We start from the raw sequence: 14,057 nt of genomic DNA on the forward strand, positions 1-14,057 counted from the left end.
GAGGAGTGCACTTACCAGCACACAATATTATGGTGTATAAGGATGTTACACAAAAATGGTATAAAGAAACTGCATTTTATGTCACAGAAAAATTCAGAAATTTTCATATTCTTTATGTTAATACTGTATTTTAAGATAAAGGTATCTGAAACTGTGGTTCTCTAAAATTTCTTCTTTGCAGGATGACTGTGGTGACAGCTCTGATGAACCCAAAGGCTGCCCAAAGTTTTCATGTCGTCCAGGGCAGTACCAGTGTGCCAATTCTCGCTGTATTCATCCATCATATTTGTGCAATGGTGAAGATGACTGTGGTGACAGCTCAGATGAAAAAGACTGTAATAATGTAAGTTACGAAACTTGTTGACATCTATTTCCCTTCATGAACTACTTACGGATGTATTTACACCTTACAAAATCGTCATTTTCTGTTACATGTAAAAATCTGTTTTTGTTGAACGTTAAAGCCTGGAGTAGCAAATAGAACTGCAAACTATTTCAGACATAATGTAAAGTGAAACAGGCTGAATAACGGCCAGTTTAAAAACTTATGTTGCTCTGCATTTTAATGCAGAATGTGTGTGTGTGTGTGTGTGTGTGTGTGTCAGTGAGAGAGAAAAAGAGAGAAACAGAGGAGGAGGGGGGGAGTTGATCACAGAGGTGTGGAATTTAAGCCTCATTTCCATCTGATTTATGAAAAAGTCGTGACTTATTAATTCATTTCATTTTTAGTTTTTTCATGTGTCTCTAAATTTGTGAAGTGTATTGCAGTAATATATATACTTTGTATTTATTTGGTAGTGATCTCATTTTATTGTTTTTTGCTCTATACCTTTTGAAAGTTAGTTAATTAAAAAGGGGAACTATGTTAATTATAAACTAAAGTTGTTTTTACTTACTGTGACTATGAGATTTGTTTTCTTCCAGTACACATGCTTAAGCACCCAGTTCAAATGTAAAGGCAATGAAACTGTCAGCGATCACTGCATTCCACTCACAAGAAAATGTGATGATTATCCTGATTGTCTAGCTGGTGAAGATGAACAGAACTGCCCCCCAAAAACATGTCCACATAACCAGGTAACCATAACTCAGTTGGCTCAAACTGCTTGCTGAAGAGTGCATCAAATCATGTTGAAACTATGTTCATAATTAATCAGTAGTGTTGCTGATACAGGAAGCTTGCAACATTCAATAGCTGTTTCATATGAAAATATTTCTGTAACACAAAATTACTTTTCAGTTTCTCTGCAGCAATTTAAAATGCATCCCATCAGTCTGGGTCTGTGATGGAGATGATGACTGTGGTGACAACTCAGACGAAAAAGTTAATTGCAAGGATAGAGTATGTCCTAGCAACCATTTCAGGTGACATAAATTGTTTAGTGACAACAAATCTATTATCTATAAATGTTGTTATGATTTCCGAGTTAATAAAACATAGAGCCTACTTTGCACAGGTGCAATTCAGGACGCTGCATACCAAATACGTGGCGCTGTGATGGAGATACGGACTGCTCTTCAGGAGAAGATGAACCAGAATCATGTTTGACACATTTTTCAAGAAGCTGTGACCCAACTTACTTTAAATGCACAAGTGGGACGTAAGTATTGTGGCACTATTTAAGTACAAAATGTACTAAAGTACATTTAAAAACTTTGGTAGCAGGTTCCTTTCATCCAAATGGAAAAGTTCTTAATTTTTTTTAAATTATTGATCACTTTCAAGGTAAAATCCAGCAGTTGCAGTTTGCAACCAATAATTGAATGTTATAGAATTGCATTGATAATATAAGTTAACACATTAATAACTGGTTATTTTTGTTCTAATGTACTGCAGTGGCGGGGAATTGCACGTTGTTTGATTTCCTGCAGTCTGCACGATGTAACTGTCTTGCAGGTCATCTGTCTCTTTTCGGTACAGTCATTTGACTATACAAAATGGTATTTTTTTGGCTGAGTAGAAAAGGCATAAGAACATACCTGACAGATTGCAGCATAGTTGCAAGCACTAACGGCTGCTGGCAAAAGCAGTAGTCATCTACAGAGCTGTGACAACACTTGACCAGTTGCCACAGATGTGGTTTCCAAATATTACTGTATTGGTTAAGGCAGCTGCATGCAGCTGACATGCTCGGTCCTCTGCAGCTTTCAGGGATTGACTTCTGCCATCTTAACTATAACTGTTTTGTTTTTGCTTGCAACCATAAACAAATTTATATTTCATCAACTTTGCATCATTTGCACTTTAAACTTTCAGTGTTTGAACATATCCACATTATGAAACAATAATTTTTAATGCTTGCATAAGAGTAACACGTCTTATAAACTGTAATCATGATGTAATTGTAAACCGCATGTAAAAATAATTGTCACAATCCATCACATTAGTGGTCATAACAATACATGCTTTTTATCACATGCACAAAAATACATGTTTCTGCAGTGTCCATTTGTTGACCTGTTCCTTTGTTATAAAATTTAGTATAGTTGCTATACATATAGCAATGCATCGAGGCACAGAGACAGTCTGCAGATATTATCACTGAATCTTTTGGTGTGATTTGTTGAGAAAACCTGGACGTGGACAAAAAATAGTTTAGACAAGAAGAGAATAGAAGCTTTTGAAATGTGGTGCTACAGAAGAATGCTGAAGATTAGATGGGTAGATCACATAACTAACGAGGAGGTATTGAATAGAACTGGGGAGAAGAGAAATTTGTGGCACAACTTGACTAGAACAAGGGATCGCTTGGTAGGACGTACTCCGAGGCATCAAGGGATCACCAGTTTAGTATTGGAGGGCAGCATTGAGGCTAAAAATTGTAGAGGGAGACCAAGAGGTGATTACACTAAACAGACTCAGAAGGATGTAGGTTGCAGGAGATGAAGAAGCTTGCACAGGATAGAGTAGCATGGAGAGCTGCATTAAACCAGTCTCTGGACTGAAGACCACAACAACAACAACAAAATTAGGTCAAGGAATTTCTTCATATCTCTTTGTGTAACAGATTTGTGTATCACTTTCCGTACGTAATCCCTCTTCAACAAGTCTTGTCAGATAGTAATTTTATTTTACTGGGATTTCTGATTTAATGGTGTTATATAGACACTGTTTTCACTTTAGGTATCTTACCCTGGTTTGCTTCTTTTATTATTCAGCTTTTACCTTTTATACAGCTGCACTCTCAAAGATGAGCTGCATGTTTGTGCCTTGGTCTAGATGAGTAACATATTTTCCAAGGTAGTTTACAATCATTGTAACTTCTTTGACAGTAGTGAGTTAAAGTATGATAATGGCCTCATAAGCTGAAAACTGATTAACTGATAAATTAATCCATTAGAATGTACACAATATAGTGCTTTTTATTTATAATTATGTTGTTCTAGCAAGAAACAACAAGAGAATGCACTTGCACTTCTGACAGCATTTGAGCTAGTTACCAGCAGCAGTTTTTTGGTCCATGTGTTCTTCCAACATCACTTTACAGGTGCTGTTTACAAAGATTTTATCCAGGACAATCTTTCATATTACTGCAGGATGTACCCCTGCAAATAAGAGGGAGCATATCATTTATGCATGATGAGAGTTAAACATTTCATTCGTGTTGTTCAACATGTACTGGATGATTTATAGTTGCCATGGCAGATGGGTATTTAGTCATGTAACTGGGTGAAGACATTTCAGCCCACTTTGGTCAAGTATTTTATGTAGTTTATAATAGCCTTGAAAGTTTGAAAGAAAATGCAAGTTCAATACAGTGATGCAAGCTGATCACTTAAGTAAATTAGCTACCTCTTGGACAGTCCTGGCTACTCTTTGTAGTACCAGTGCATGCTAGAGAATATGAAGAAAATCAGCAGTATCAAAATCTGAAAGGTGCCTATAAAATCATCTCTGTGTTCATCAGACAAGTACTAATAGCAGGTCGTTGATATCCTCCCTTCCTGACCGTGACGTGACATCTGTGCAAAATTGTATGTTGACAGAATCATTGTAACAGTACCATCAACTACAAAAGATGTTCTTCAGTCACCATATACATCGTTTCCCATTAATACCAGCACAGAATCAGGTTTGTTGGCAGTTCAGTCTTGAGTGTTTAGCAACTTACCAAGCAGAATGATGCTGTGTGCTTGGTAGACAAACCAAATCCTCTGCGTACACATTACTGAGAAATCCAAGCATATAAATGTCCAGTGTTGCATGAGAACCAAATTCTCATTACAGAGTGTCTTCAGAATGCATGGTGTCATTGTGTATATATCACTGCAAGTTAAAGTATTGCCTTCAGCTATAACACAGTGGCAAATTCAGAATTTTTTCAACTCTATTTTCCCCTTCCTAGACTCGCTCCTGAAACCCATATTTCAGAAGGATAATGTATGTCCTTATGCAAGATTAGTATTGTTTTAATGCATTGAATGTGGTTATTTGTTACCTTATTCTGAAAAATCTATAAAGTATCAACCAGCAAACATGTTCATGACCAGATGATATGGTAACTTAAGCCATCATCCAACTTTAAGTAACTAGATCAGCAGGAGGATTATTCCATAATTACCTCTCTAAATCTTCACATTAAACTGAACATATGATATTACAGTGCTTTGTATGCTATGGTGTTCTGTCTGTGTAACGAGTTTCATTCTGTTTTATCTTGGTACACAATTCTTTTGCATGTGAACCTAAAGCCCCCTAGGCAGGAAACATACATGCATTATTGGCGGACATGAGCGAAAGCTAGGAATTGATACGATTCATAATGTCACATACATTTATTTAAGAACTAACCTCTCTTGTAATCTCCCATTCCTATTTGATTCTATCTGCAAAACTTCCAGTTATCACTGTCGTGTGATCCATGTTAGAGGGTCATTCCAGTTTAAACTGGACTTTTATTCCATTCATTCCAGTGGTAGAGTGGTATGCTAGAAATGGTGACACTATATGGAAGGCCTCAACACTCATAACTTGCTGTAGTATCTGTTCACTCATCAGTCGTAAACATCAGACAGCAGTATCATCCAACAGATTTATCATCCAAATTGACATCATATTGTACAGTACTAAAAGCAGATCACAAATCCTCTGTTGTTCAAAACAGTATAATTTGTTTTCTCATGAAAGAATGTGTCAAGCCTTCTGAGTTTCTGGTTAGATTGCAGGTAAGGTTTATGTGTGCTAATATCTCAATCACCTGAGAGTTTGAACAAGCAAAAAAATATTGCTGTGATCATGAAACTCTTGAAAATAAAGCTCAGAAACCTTGTCCATGGTTTAGTGTCACTAATGGCAACTTCATTTGTGTTCAAAGCATTGTGGAAAATTTCTCTTTTTTAACTGTTGTCTAGATCTCATTAGTGGTGGATTTAGGTGTTTGGAGTGTTCACAGGAATTTCTTAAGACTCTTTCTACTTATAAAAATAAGAATAACATAGAAGCTCCATGGTTCTTCTGTACACTTTCACTAAAACTTCCATGGATTACCCGACATGTACCTGTCATTGCCGTTCGACTGCCGCGTCTAGATTCCTCTCACGACTGAATTTCAAACATGCACACACAAACATGTGACGCGCAGTAGGTAGGATTCTGTCATCCCACACTCACCTGTAAAATATCGTGTGTTCGAGATGGTAGAAGGCTGAGTGGTTCTAGAATTTATGTGGAAATTCTCGAAACACTACAGCTTGTCATTGCTCCTTCCTGTGACTTCAGACTGCTACTTTGTATCAGTTTCAGTTATTAGTGTTCCATGTGCACGGGAGATCTTTATCTCTTAAGAGACATGACTTCAACAGATGTTCTGGCAGTTCCATGCATGGCTACTCATAGACATTTGCTGAATTCAAGTGGAAGAGCATGTCACAATTTTCCTGATTACGAGTATGTGCCATTGTTTACACACCTTTTTGTAGCCACTTGCTGGATCTTGCAGTGTAGGATGCCACACAAGATCCATTGGATTTGAATAGTCATGCTACCTTCATAGCAAACAAATTTCGCAATGTAGTGTATCAGACTATACATTCTACAGCGGATTTTGATCATTTAAATAAGTATAATCTTTATCATTTTCTCTGAAGAAAAAATAAATATTTCATTAATAACTACAGATATCTGGAAAATTCTTTTGAATCTCCAGCTTATTTCGTGTACTGAAGTCTGTTATCAAATGTCAGTTTGTATTCAGTACATTACTGTACTTCGCATCGTTAAGGCTTCATGTGAAGTTTTTGGTTTAGATTTTTTCATGCATTTGTTGCCTGAGGGCCTTGAATATAGCAGTTGTAACATGTCTGGACTCAATGCAAACTGAATTCCAGCACGAAGTTATGATTATTGACATTATTTAGCAGTATTGTCAGTGTGGTAGGAGGGGGAGTTGTGGGGGGGGGGGGGGGGGGGGGGACTGAATAATGTTTCCCTATGACTTAAATCCAATACTGTTTTTGTGAAGAACACATTTTTAAAAATAGTCCATGCACTTCTATTGATACAAATTATTTTTTTCTTTGCAGTTGTATTCCTGGACGATGGCGCTGTGACTACGATAATGACTGTGGTGACAATTCTGATGAGAGGGACTGCAAACCACGAAATTGCAGTGAATCAGAATTTCAATGTCACAATGGCCGATGCATACGTGGCAGTCAGCGATGTGATGGGGAGTTCCACTGTGAAGACCATAGTGATGAAGTTGACTGCAATAACACTTGCAGTAGTGTTGAATTCCAGTGTGCAAATCCTCACTACTGCATCTACATGTAAGCAAAATAACAGCTGATTTAAATAGTTAAACATGAAGCTCAGCCATAGATAAAGTTGTACTTAAATAGTTAAAAGTTACTAAAATCTGATGGGAAGGTGAGAGGAGGAGAATAGGGAAATGGCAGTGGGAAAAATAATTTAAGTATGGTATAGTAACATCCACAAATTATTACCTACAGATGCTTTCAACAGCTTGTTAGTAACAGAAGAGTGGTTCAAAAAATTTACCGTTGCTCTCTTCTTCTTAGTATCTCTTAGCACAAAAATCACATATTTTTGTGATTTGAATACATATTCCATCAACAGTCTCACAGTATATGGTACCTTCTTCTTCAGTGTCCTTCAAGTTTAAGATGTGCTTTTATCCCATTTTGTTGTGGTATTGTAATAATTGTAAATGCAGGGTGACAATTCTCCTGGAAAACCAGGAATTCTGGGAATTGCATTTTACCTGGAAAAATCAGGGAAATCTCAGTGAAGTCCATAGTTTCACAAAATCCCAGGGAACTCTGTGTTTTTAACCAAGTATTGTAATTGAATTTTATTGAATTTCATAAATTACAAATTTTAAAATACTTAATATCTCAAAATGTGTTAATTATTTGAATATTATTCCACATAAATTATTGATTTTGAAAACTGTGGTTAAATAACTACATGTGGCTGGTACAAAGCTCAGCTGAGAGGAAAGAAAAGTCATTATTGTAGTATGCTGCCCCCCACCCACCAACCCCTGCTCGCCATTAATTTATCAGGAGCTTCTTGACACCATCTGTCTCCTCATACCTGGAATTCTCAAGGATACTGTAAAGCCTTTGAATGTGGCACTGCATCTGTTCAGGAAGTCATAGAATGAAACGAAGGAGGAATAAGTTTGAGTACCCACCCTGAAATGCACTTTTTTCCCATACATTTGTTATAACTTGTCTGCTTACATGCTCTGTACCAAAGAATTCCCTAACAGCTTCAGAATGATAGCATTGCTTTTATATTTCTGCTACATGTGGTTCACCATCTGCTTGTGCCCTTTCTGTAGGACAGTAAATTTTAGATTAGAACAGTGGTGAAAATTATTGACTATCTGCACTATTCCAGTTAATTGATGATAGGAAATGAAAATTTTTCATTTTGTTTTTGAAACCTGACAAGAAAGAAATCATACTGTAAAGCCTTTGAATGTGGCACTGCATCTGTTCAGGAAGTCATAGAATGAAACGAAGGAGGAATAACTCTCCCATTTACAGTTAGAGAGATGAGATTATATCTTGTCTTCGTTTTTACTCTCTGTTGGTACTTCTTTGGTGAACCATTATGAACAGGTGTAATAGTTGCATAATGTATTTGTTTGTTTTTACCATTCACTCCATTCAACATAATTTTTTCATAAAAATTGTAGTATTGTTTCTGCTCGGGTTATCAAATAGCCTTCTAAATTCCCTTATAAAAAATATTTTATATGATAAAGCAAGATGAAATAGTGCAAATTAAACTTTCTATAAATAAAGGAATACTTAAAAATGTAATTACAACCAAGTATGTACAAATGTAGAAATTATATGTGGAATAGAAACAGTTCTGTATGAAAAGATAAATCTTTAATCATCAACAGGAAGACTTGAGCCAGAGATGTTGTTCTTTGCAGTCTTCAAACTCATTCTGCATCATAACATATTTCTTTCTAACACATATATAGATCAGAATAGTAAAAGTATGGAAACTTGAACACACATGTAATTAGAAAGGGATCTGCTAGGCTGCCACTTTGGCTTTTGTGTGTGTGTGTGTGTGTGTGTGTGTGTGTGTGTGTGTGTGTGTTTTATGTAAGTTTGTTCTGAAGGAGGACATTGTCCAAAATCTCACCATTGTTTCCAATCTTGTTTATGTGCTTGTGGACTGCTCAGTGTCTGAATTATATGATGAGTGGTTACTTTTACTCCTTCCATTATTTGTATTACATGAAGGATGTTTTTGAACCATAAATCTCACAATTTATGTTGTAAAACGTTAGTAAAAGTAAGTCAGCTGTTGTCTTCAGTGCTTTATTACTCCTTGTGGACTATCATATTAATATGTAATTGTATTCTTTGCTTGTTAGTGAATGGAAATGTGATGGTGATGCTGACTGTAGTGATGCATCAGATGAAATGAATTGTAGTGACACCTGTCCACCATGGCAGTTCACCTGCCACAATAAACAGTGCATTAACCTGAGGTGGCGTTGTGATGGTGACGATGACTGTGGTGATGGTTCTGATGAATCCAAGACCCTTTGTGCAAATGTTCCATGCCCTCCAGGAAGACACAGGTCAGTATGTCAGGCAGAGAAGTAGCTGGTGTATTTAACCGCATATTACATGTACAAATTGTTAAGAGCACATACCTGTTATATTAAAAGATTCCACTGATGAGAATATGAAAATTTAGGATATTTGTTCAAACTTGTGTGTACAATCTTTCCATATTCAGATCATGATGTTTTGGGTTCTATAAAACGTAAACTGTTGTTGTTGGTGGTGGTGGTTAGGTCTTTGCCAATGGTGTAGTGAGCTATTATGTGCAGTTATAAGAAAGAAATAGTCACAATACTCAAGTTGTATCATTTAAAATGTACATAATCAACATTATAACCAATTAAAATGCTCAGTCCACCTTTATTAAATTGCATAACTGTAGCAGTGCAAGTTTTATTAATGTGGTTATCTCTGTTACTTATCAGGTGTAAAAATCATGTCTGCATTCCTGCAACAAATGTTTGTGATGGTCATGATAATTGTGGTGACAATTCTGATGAAGATATTGAAATATGTAAGTGAGAAATCACTCATTTTTATCTGTAATGCTACCCATAAGCAGTAACTTGAATAAACAATTTCCCTGCAATAATAGCTTACATGTTATGATCAGGTGTTTAGTTTGTTAAACACACCATAAACATACAGAGCTGCTTTCTGCTGATGTCACCTCCAAATAAAATGTTGAATTTTGTTAAATGCAAACAACTTTTAAGGGAAAATAAGAGGTATGACAGGAAAATACAGCAGCTTGTGGTATCACTCCTCACATTTAAAAGTGGACTGCTGGAGGTTTGCTTTTGACCTCCAGCAGTCCACTTTTAAATGTGTCTGTCGGCTGCACTCAACACCTTCTCTAAGTGGTGAGTAGCAATCTATCTTAATACATGTTAATATCTGTGATCTTGTAATATGTTTCATTACTAAATTCATTTATTGATCTCATGTAAATTGTACTGCAAGAAGATACTACAAACATCTGTATAGCTGCCAGCAGTACCTTTCTTTGCAGCATCAATAAATACTAAAACACAAATATTTTTTACAATGTTAGTTGTGGATTATGGACCTGGTATGTGATGGCAGTCAGCTGATAAGTGCTTGATATGTGCATCATTGCAGACTCTCCTGTTTTTGTCTAGGAAGTTATGTGTTGCTATATAACACTTTAACAAACACAAACATACACACAAAATTCAAGCTTTCGCAACCAATGGTTGCTTCATCAGGAAAGAGGGAAGGAGAGGGAAAGACGAAAGGATGTGGGTTTTAAGGGAGAGGGTAAGGAATCATTCCAATCCCGGGAGCGGAAAGACTGCTTGTGTCTGTGTATGTGCGGATGGATATGTGTGTGTGTGTGTGTGTGTGTGTGTGTGTGTGTGTGTGCAAGTGTATACCTGTCCTTTTACCCCCCTTAGGTAAGTCTTTCTGCTCCTTCATCAGATAAAGAAGAAACACATATTCACTCATTTATAAATACATAGCTCTCTCTCTCTCTCTCTCTCTCTCTCTCTCTCTCACACACACACACACACACACACACACACACACACGGCCACCATTGTGTCTGGTTGTTGTGACCTGTGACCCCTCAAGCAGTGACAGTGGTCATATGTGTGTGAGTTGGGTGTGTAAACTATCTGTGCATGAATGTGTGCAGATGTTTCTTCTTCATCTGATGAAGAACTTTGTTTGAAAGCTAACCTCCAACAGTCTACTTTTGTATATGTCTGTCTGCTGCTCAACCCTTCCTCTATGTCATGGGTAGAAGTCTGCCCTAATTCATATTGTTATTCCATTCTGGATTTTCCAATGCTTGAACAGAAATATGCAGTGCTTCTTTGCATGTACAGATGGTCTTTAATATCTAATCATATTTTTTATTATGTTTTAAAATTAATTGGACGTTATATTGCTTACAAAATTCGCAGATCAACTTGTATTCTAATTAATTAATCCTCTCTGATTCTAAAAAATTTGTTCTGAAACTTTTCAGGTAAATTTTTTGGTATATGTAAGGAACAGCAGTTTGCTTGTGACAATGGATTTTGTATAAGCAATGTGCTTCGTTGTGATGGTATGAATGATTGTGGTGATAATTCTGATGAAAGAGGGTGTGATGAGCCACCATGTACATTTGGCACCTGTTCGCAAATGTGTGTTGAGAAGAAATCAGGAAATTACAGCTGCCATTGTGCTGCTGGCTACACAATGGCCACTGGAAACCCATTAGAGAAGAACCGAACCTGCTTAGCAGAAGGTATTTATATTGTTATCTACTGTTTGATTTGCCATAGGATAACATTTTTTCTTGAGTACCAGTAGCAGCTGATTAATTGAGTGTTTCGTCTATATAGTTTTAAGAAATGTAAGTATGTGGAAGATGTTCCACTGGTTGAAAAGGCAGCTAGTAACTCACACTCTCTCTCTAAAAAGGTTTCAAAAATACATTTGATGACACATAACAAATTTTGAAACTCATTGTCAAGGTAACTTTTCCACATTTTATCAAGGAGCTGGACATCATCATCATTTGAGATTCTAAGATCCTTTCTGTTAAGAAACTGTCTCATTGTTTAGCACATTCTTCACGTGGAGAGAATCCTTTACTAAGGAAACGGTGGATCATTATTTCCAATCAGATAATTGTTGCATACTTTGAAGCTGCACAGGATGGTTATCGTTGTGGAGAGATCAAGTTTGTACCATTGAGCATAGATTGACATATATGAGAACCAAATTTTTTTATTTGCAGCACTACCTCTGTGATTTTGCATAGGGACAGATATATTCATATTTTATTATAGATGCCAGTAAATGCACATTGTAGTCATATCTTTCATCAGTTATGGTGGCTTAATTGTTGCGAAAATACAGGGTGATTCATGAAGATATGCAAGTATTTTAATATGTTATTCTACAAGTAAAACTAAAGAAAAAAGTTCATATAAACATAGGTCCACAAATGTTTAGCTGTGGAGTTATGGCTAATAAAAGATTTTGCCCAAAATTTAAGAACTTTGCTAATATGAAGCCATTACAAAACTGTACGAGGTTAAAGTAAAGCACGATTTTCATTTATTTTGTTGTTATTGGTCTGATGAATCTAATAAAGCATGTCCCAGGAATCTAATAAAACATGTCCCAGGCATGTATTGGCAGAACATTCAGAGACGCAAAGATTATTATACAAGTAATTTTGTTTACTTTCTATTAAAAATGTAGAAACTTTTATGTCATTGTTGGCAACCATTAGTGAGGTGTTTCAGTCATTTCCTAATCTCCAAGTGAGCTAGTTTTCTGTATTGTTTAGTGAAAGAACATAATAACAACAGTGTATTTAAGTGAAACCACATAGTAACTGTTTTAGTTTGTGGATTATTTATGAAATAGGTAGCCTTTCAAATTTATGGCAGAGGAATATGCTGATACGGTGTTTTTTTATGGCAAATGTGATGGTAATGCTACAGCTGCAGTCAATGAATATCACTTACATTACTCATCTTGGAGGATTCTAAATGTATGACCATTAGTGGAGTATTTCGAATCTTATGGGAGACAGGTCCTCTACCTTGTATTCATAATCAGTACGAGCATTTGATATGTGAAGATGATGATGAGGGTGTTTTGGATGCTGTTCCACATAGCCTGGGTACCAGCACACGGCATACATCTCATCGATTAGGCATTACACAATCTAAGGCATGGCATACACTGAAGTACAATAATCTGTATCCCTACTATAAACAAAAAGTACATCATTTACATCTGGGAGATCCTCCCCTTTGCTTCGAGTTGTGCAACTGGTTAAATACTAATCGGCAGTTACACAAATACATTTTATTTACTGATGAGGCACAGTTTACTTGAGATGGTATAAGCAATTTACATAACAAGCACGTATGGTCTGAAGCAAACCCACATGCAATAGTACAACACAATTTACAGCTGTGATTTAGCGTAAATGTGTGGTGTGGTATATTCAACACACACTTTATTGGACTATTCATTTTCCCAGGACATCTAACTGTCAAGACGTACTTATAATTCCTTCAAGAAGAAGTGCCCTGCTTGCTCGAAGATGTTCCACTTGCTACGCGATTGCAAATGTATTTTCAACATGACGGCGCACCTCCACATTTCACCAATGCCATTACTACACATTTAAATGAACATTTTCTCCAGAAATGGATTAGTCATGGTGCTACACATCTGTGGTCGCACAGATCGCTCAATTTAACACCAATGGATTTTTGTATATGGGGATGGATGGAAGACATAGTTTATGACGGCAAAGTCAATACAAGTGAGGTATTACTTGCCAGCATTATGAATGCAACAGACAAAATTAAGAACAACCCTGTAAAACTGAAATGAGCAACAAAATCTGTTCATACATGTACAACTGAATGCATTGAACTTGATGGAGACATTTTTTGACACGTTCATACAGTTTAAGTTAACATTATTACCATCATTTTTCCAAACTTAAATTCTCTATAACTTCTGTTGAAAATTTAGTGCAATCGCCTGGAATTAAAAAATGGGCCAAGAAGTTGGTAGGACATGTTCTGAGCCAACAAGCTATCACCAGTTTATTTAGTACTGGTGGGCAGCATGGATGGTAAAAATCATAGAGAGAGACCAAGAGATGAATACTCTAAGCAGATTCAGAAGGATGTAGGTTGTAGTACTTACTTGGAGATGAAGAAGTTTGCATGGGATAGAGTAGAATTGAGAGCTGCGTCAAACCAGTCTCAGTACTGAAGACTACAAATACAACAACAACAGTTAATAAATTGAGAATTTTACGAAATTCTTTGCTTCTCTGGATGTTCTGGGAAACTACTGCAGATAAATGTCTGGGACATGTTTTATTAGATTCACCAGATCAATAACAACAAAATAAACGGAAATCGTGCTTTACTTTAACCTTGTACAGTTTTGCAATGGCTTCATATTAGCGAAGATTTCAGGCAGAATCGTTTATTAAC

General features: G+C 36.4%; 1 protein-coding gene across 1 annotated transcript in view; it reads left to right on the plus strand.

Annotated features, from left to right (window-relative positions):
• LOC126416607 (low-density lipoprotein receptor-related protein 1) overlaps window positions 1–14,057 on the plus strand; it is a 772,143-nt gene that overhangs the window by 688,769 nt on the left and 69,317 nt on the right. The window contains exons 55-62 of the mRNA XM_050084360.1: window positions 182–343; window positions 925–1,077; window positions 1,241–1,365; window positions 1,458–1,601; window positions 6,523–6,768; window positions 8,868–9,077; window positions 9,489–9,577; window positions 11,060–11,323. Of these exons, the coding sequence (XP_049940317.1) occupies window positions 182–343; window positions 925–1,077; window positions 1,241–1,365; window positions 1,458–1,601; window positions 6,523–6,768; window positions 8,868–9,077; window positions 9,489–9,577; window positions 11,060–11,323 (1,393 nt within the window). The remainder of the gene's footprint in view (window positions 1–181; window positions 344–924; window positions 1,078–1,240; window positions 1,366–1,457; window positions 1,602–6,522; window positions 6,769–8,867; window positions 9,078–9,488; window positions 9,578–11,059; window positions 11,324–14,057) is intronic.

The sequence above is a fragment of the Schistocerca serialis genome, chromosome 8, assembly GCF_023864345.2.
Source record: "Schistocerca serialis cubense isolate TAMUIC-IGC-003099 chromosome 8, iqSchSeri2.2, whole genome shotgun sequence".
Taxonomy (NCBI): Eukaryota; Metazoa; Arthropoda; class Insecta; order Orthoptera; family Acrididae; genus Schistocerca; species Schistocerca serialis.